This window comes from Equus quagga, chromosome 2, assembly GCF_021613505.1.
Source record: "Equus quagga isolate Etosha38 chromosome 2, UCLA_HA_Equagga_1.0, whole genome shotgun sequence".
NCBI classification, from domain to species: domain Eukaryota; kingdom Metazoa; phylum Chordata; class Mammalia; order Perissodactyla; family Equidae; genus Equus; species Equus quagga.
Window position 1 is genome coordinate 146010766 of NC_060268.1, and position 5670 is coordinate 146016435.

Here is a 5670-nt window from a genome sequence, read left to right on the forward strand (position 1 = left end):
GGGCCGGGTGACGCTGTGTTTGAGGGGCAGTGGCTGAGGAGGAACAGCACAGAGAAGCCATTTGCTGGAGCTGCAGGGTTTGCATCTCTCTGGCAGTTGTGAAGATTATTATAGGCATCATCCAAAGAGAGGCACAGTGTACGCTACAAGAGCTAAGTTCAAGAACTGCCTCCAACTTCTAGTATTTTATAACTGGAGCAAGTCACTTAACCTGTGCAGGTACCAATTCCCCATCCATAACATGAGCTGATAATGATAATAATAACTACCCCACATCCCTTAGAGGGTTGTAAGGAGCGAGTGAAACAACGTGTGAAAGTGCATGCAGATGTGAACTATTTCATCATCATCATTTTTAGACTCTCAAACTATCTGAAAAATTGCTCATCCTCTCCACTTCCCCACTTCCACCTCTCAAGGTATTAAAAACTGATAAGACATCCTATTCTGAGAAAGTGTTTCTAAACCTAAACAATTTCCACGAGTATGATTTTCCCCAAATGCAAAATTCCCTTATACAGTGAGTGAACACGACACATTTAAAAAATTCTATGAGAGTGAGCTGTGCTGAACTGTCATTATCTAAGATCTGCAGGCAGCTTTTGGGGGCCTGGGGCTGCTCAAAACAACCAACGGCACATACTCCACACCTGCCTGTTCATCCTTCTTTTCTTTCTCCATGCAGCATGTTGATCACGATGTTAATGAAGTACCTCCAATGCAGCATTTTCCCCTTACGTCTCACTACTTGCTTTCGTGGTTTCACTTTTATTCATCAATATAACCTTTAAGTCCCAGCACGGTCCTGCTGCAGACAGAGGAGGAGGCGACTTCAGTGAAGAGGCCAGAGAACACACACACTGGGAGGGAATGCGAGAAAATTAGCCAAGCGGCCGGACATTCTGATTGCCTTTGCCAAAGATTTGGAGGGCAAACCTATTTCTCTGGACTCTCATTTGGCAGACTGTGGAGACTAGGTCTTTAGATGGAGTTTTCACCTTTAAACAAGACAATTTCGTTCATTTATAATGAACCTAGAATTACATACAAAGCTGCTGTTCTTTATGCTTTTCTGTCTAAACTGTCTTGACTTTTTAACTTTCCCCTATCTAAACTATGTTCCAAAGATAAAATTAAAACAATTAGGCAGCAGCCAGATGGGCTACATGATGGGTGACAGATGTGCTGTAATAGGGACATTTTCTGTCACAAGTAATCTACGAGAACATTTGGGACACAATCTCCTTTCACAGATGAAGGACTACGGATCTGGGGCCACGTTTCACTTTTTATTTCTTTGAGAAAGGGGTAAACAGTTTCCATGTATGTTTTAATTAAGAAAAGTGAATATACAAAAGTCCCAGATTGCAGAGGCAATGTGTATGACAGTCATTTGTACTAGATGGCTTCATGAAAAGGGGGCTTACTCAGATCTTTTGGGTTTCTATCTGCCCCTCTAATGCACACACTTGATACCAGTTTTGCAAAGCAAGGCACTGCTAATCTATTCATCCCCCAACATCGCCCTCTCCCCAGATAATCAAACGATAATTCATTCAGTTCGCTTAGAACTAAAGTGTTTTTCCCTCTGTGGAATCTCTAGACCAAAGCAGGCAAACAGACCCCTTCTCCTGCCTCCTTCTCTCCCATAACCCCCCACAAGACACCCTACCACCGGATTCCTCTCTTTCCATGGTAGGACTGCCAGAGGCTCTCAAGAACACCTACCATCCCAGCTCCGTCCTCCCATGTTAGTTTATCAGTCAAAATGCCAGTGAAAGAGCAGCCAGTACTTATTTGGTGTATTTTCTTTCTTTCTTTCTTTCTTTTTAAGTACAAATAACATTTCTTTCAATATAAATATACAGTTCTATGAAAAAATAGAAAAAAAGTACAATAATCTTGGTAACTGTCCAGCAGGAATGTTTCATTGTTTATAGAGTCAGACATCAGATTCTCCATAAAAATATGCTCTTTTAGCTTCATTCTAGGACACTTTCAAATATAGGAAATTCCTTGTTCTACAAGCAATTCCTTTTAGAGATGATTTAAATAATCCAGAGATGAATGTCTACTTTATATCCAGGAATCAAGGCTATTGAAGTGAGCCAGCTAAAATTCTACACCAAGAATACAATTGTTGATATATAAACATTACATATATTACTTTATCAGCTTTTGAAAATACATCAGATTTTATCCATAAGTTTCCATCAGGTAATAAGTTACTTGAAAAAAAAGTTCAGGTGTGTTTCTCCTGAGTCAAGTGTGAAATGCACAGGGTCTGAGGGGCACCCACTGCCCACTGCAGCCACACCACCAAGCTGGGAGGGGTGCATGTTACTTGGCATGAGCAGACCGCAGAGTTCCCAATATTTTGTCCCAGTGTGTGAAGTAAGGGGCGAAGTTGCAGTTAAACTGAGAGTGATGCAAGTCATGGTGGGCCACGCCCCCGTACCACCCGAAAGGTACCAGTCTGTGCGTGGACCAGGGGAAGTCGTAGCCCGAGTGGTCCTCCACCGACAGCCAGATGTTGAACACGTGGAAGACCAGGATGGTGAGCGGGTGGCACTCGAGCAACGTGACATTCATGATGTCAAAGAAGACCAAGGAAAACAGCTCCCAGATGCTCATGTACTGCGTGGCCAGCGCGAACGAGGACGAATTCTGGTGATGCATCTTGTGGAAGGTCCGGTACAGCCAGGGCACCTTGTGGTGCAGGACGTGCCACAAGAAGAACTCCGTGTCGAACAGCAGCAGGCAGAACACGACGTGAAACGCCAGCTGAAGCAGCTCGGGGGCTTCAAGGGGCAGGAAGACCGGCCCGCGGGCCCAGAGCAGCAGCGTCGCAGGGAACACGAACACCACGTGCTGGTACAGCGTCTGCCCCAGGCAGGGCAGCACCTGGCGCGCCGAGGGCAAGAAGTCGGGGTGGATCTTGTAGCGCCGCAGCGCGGGCACCCAGGGGCACAGGAGGTCCAGCACCACGAAGGGCAGGCAGAAGCCCACGTAAGTGGCGATGGAGAAGATCACAGGGAAGAAGGGCGAGTGGGTGAGGGCCTCGTGGGTCCTCAGGCTGTCCCACAGCGGCTGCAGGAACAGCTGGCTGGAGCTACAGAGGACATGGAGCTCGGAGCTGTTGTGGCCGCTCATAGTGAGGCTGTGCCTGGCCCCGGCTGCGGCTCGAGATCCATCGGCTTTTCTTAGGACTTGCGGCCCCGCCCGCGAGTGACGTCAGCTGCGGTTTCTCTCCCTTTCCCGGCTGCGTGGAGCTTGCATAAATGAATAAGTCCACAGAATTGGGCTTAGTTACTGTAAATACATATCTACAGTTGCATTTAATAGGCATTTATAAATGCAATATGCAATAGCACTTCGTAACTTTTTATATGCATGCGGAATTTTGTTCTGATTTTTATATGACGTACAATTTACACACAACGTACAGATCTTCAGTGTAGAGTTCCTAAGAGTTTTGACAACTGAATTCAGCGTCCTCACCATCCCCAGACAAGACAGAGAATATTTCCATCACCACCAGAAAGAGCTCCTTTGCAATCAATGCAGAATTACTTGTATTTTTAAATACGGGTATATAATTGCGTGTATGTGTTTTCACAGAGACGCAAATATAACTGCATTAAAAAAATTTTTTTTAAGTGACATGCCTTCTGTATTTCGTATCTTTCCTGTCTGCGCACCCTTTGTTGATCTAACCAGCAGCGCGTGGCAAATTAACCTTTCGCAGAGGGAACCACGGGTCCCCAGCCGCGCTCACCGACGGTCATCGCAGGAAATCAAACGGGACGGAGGCGGGATGGAAGCCTCCCCCAGTTCCAAGCGTCTCCCAAGAGGAGCTATCCCCGCCAGTTCGCGACAAGCGCCAGAACCGGCCGCAGCACACTCGCACCGAGGAGTCCGCGAATCTGGAACTGCGGTTGGTCCCTCCGCAGCGCCTCCGGGGCTCCCAGACCTGCGAAGGGAACGGGCAGACACAGTGGCAAGAATGGGGACTGCAGCTGCTAGCCTTAGCTTTACAAAACAAAAAAAGTTAAGTGCTGGGTTTGACCTCCAGAGCCTACCCAAATCTGGCTCAAAAGCATCTGCATCTTAGTTTGGGGTGGAAGCAATGAAATCAGTAAACCGCCCGCTTGGTTCCTGAAGGGAATATTTGTGCGTTCCCGAAGCCTTCCGGGAGGCTGGTGACGGGGCAGATGATGTCGCGCCTACCCTGCGCTTCTCTCGGCTGGCTTCGCGACTCCAACTTGCTCCTCATCCTCGACCCCCATCTTCCCCAAATCATCCCTGTCGGACTGTGAGGCTGGCCCCATCCCTGCGTTTCTCCGCCGTCAAAGGAGTAGACTGACCCAGGATTGAGGGCAGGGAGGTGAGTACTGGAGAGCTCTAGGGAGACCCGGGACCAGCGTAAACCACCTCCGCGTTTGATCTGTTTGGCCGTCAGGGACACAAAGGACCGCCTAGAGGATAGACGTTTTGGACAAAAGCTTTGAAGCCAGAGAACACTCCTAGTCTTAGTTTTACATCTTCTTGTGTCTGTGAGATTGGCGCCATCACTCCACTCCTCCAAGCTTCGCATTTTCTTATCCGCCCCTCACAACGAGAAATAATAAAGGAAGCCACCTCATGAGGCTATTTGCAGCATTAAATGGGAAAATAATAAGGCTACCATGAAATGTCTGCCCGGCATTAGCTAAGTGTTTTTCTTGAAACGATTTCATCGAGTCCTTAGAAGAGCTGGTTTCCTCTCGTCGCCAAGAAATAGGCATTATAATAATTGCTGTGATCTTACAGAAGTAAAAGTATAGTGCCTGGAAACATACAAAATAAGATCCGTACTACTTTAAATTTGCACTCCACATTATACTTAAAGAATAATTGAGGAAATGTGCACTTAAAATCAAAATTATGTAAAGAGAAAGTAAAGCTATAAAGCCATATATTATGAGGAAAGAATAAATACAAAAGTATAGACCAATATATCAGCTCAGAAATATAATATATGGATATGTATATATGGATATATCCTATATATTATGCATATGATATATAATAAGCCAATTCATAATATATAATTAATAATATATAGGATATATATGGGATATATAGAATGTGATACACACACACATCTATAATAGGCCAATTCATAATTCAGAACCTCCCAACTGGTGTGTGTCCCGTAACTGCCACTGATGAAACACGGATATTCCTCAGATGCCCATTCTCTCGAGCCCCCAGCCTCTGGCCTTGCTGCAGCCTTTTTTTTTAAAAAAAAAAAAAAAAACCTCGGTGTGCCATAGAGTATTATGATATTCTGCTTATGTGTTAATGAGAGTAAGGTTGAGAGGCAGGTCTGAGCTTCTTGACAGCCAGTGCAAAAAAGGAAAGAGAGAGAATTTTCTAACGTCGCTTGGATGTCTAGATGGCAGCAGAGGCAGGTACAATGCAGCGCTTGGCCTCCCTGCTGGTGGGTTTCTTCCAGTTAGACAACCTGTCCTTTCTAGGCTCCTCTTCAGTCTTTGCCTTCTCCCAATGCTCTTTCCAGTTCATTTTTAGGGCAACCCTTTCTCATTCCTGGTAAACATCGTCCTGTCCTTGAATTTTGCATGGCTCAAGCAGCATCTCTGAGAGAACAGGAAGGGCTTTTTCTCC

The 5670-nt window shown here is 45.9% G+C and overlaps 1 protein-coding gene across 1 annotated transcript; it reads right to left on the reverse strand.

Moving 5' to 3' along the window:
- Positions 1-779: 779 nt before the first annotated feature.
- CH25H (cholesterol 25-hydroxylase) lies at positions 780-3268 on the reverse strand. Its single transcript, XM_046654374.1, has 2 exons — positions 1729-3268; positions 780-860 (listed from the first exon to the last, which is right to left on the reverse strand). The coding sequence occupies exon 1, from the start codon at positions 3151-3153 to the stop codon at positions 2341-2343; it is 813 nt and encodes a 270-aa protein (XP_046510330.1). The 5' UTR covers positions 3154-3268; the 3' UTR covers positions 780-860; positions 1729-2340.
- Positions 3269-5670: the final 2402 nt, after the last annotated feature.

Coding starts and splice junctions, on each gene's coding strand:
- CH25H (XM_046654374.1), bottom strand. CDS start 3,153: ATGAGCGGCCACAACAGCTCCGAGCTCCATGTCCTCTGTAGCTCCAGC.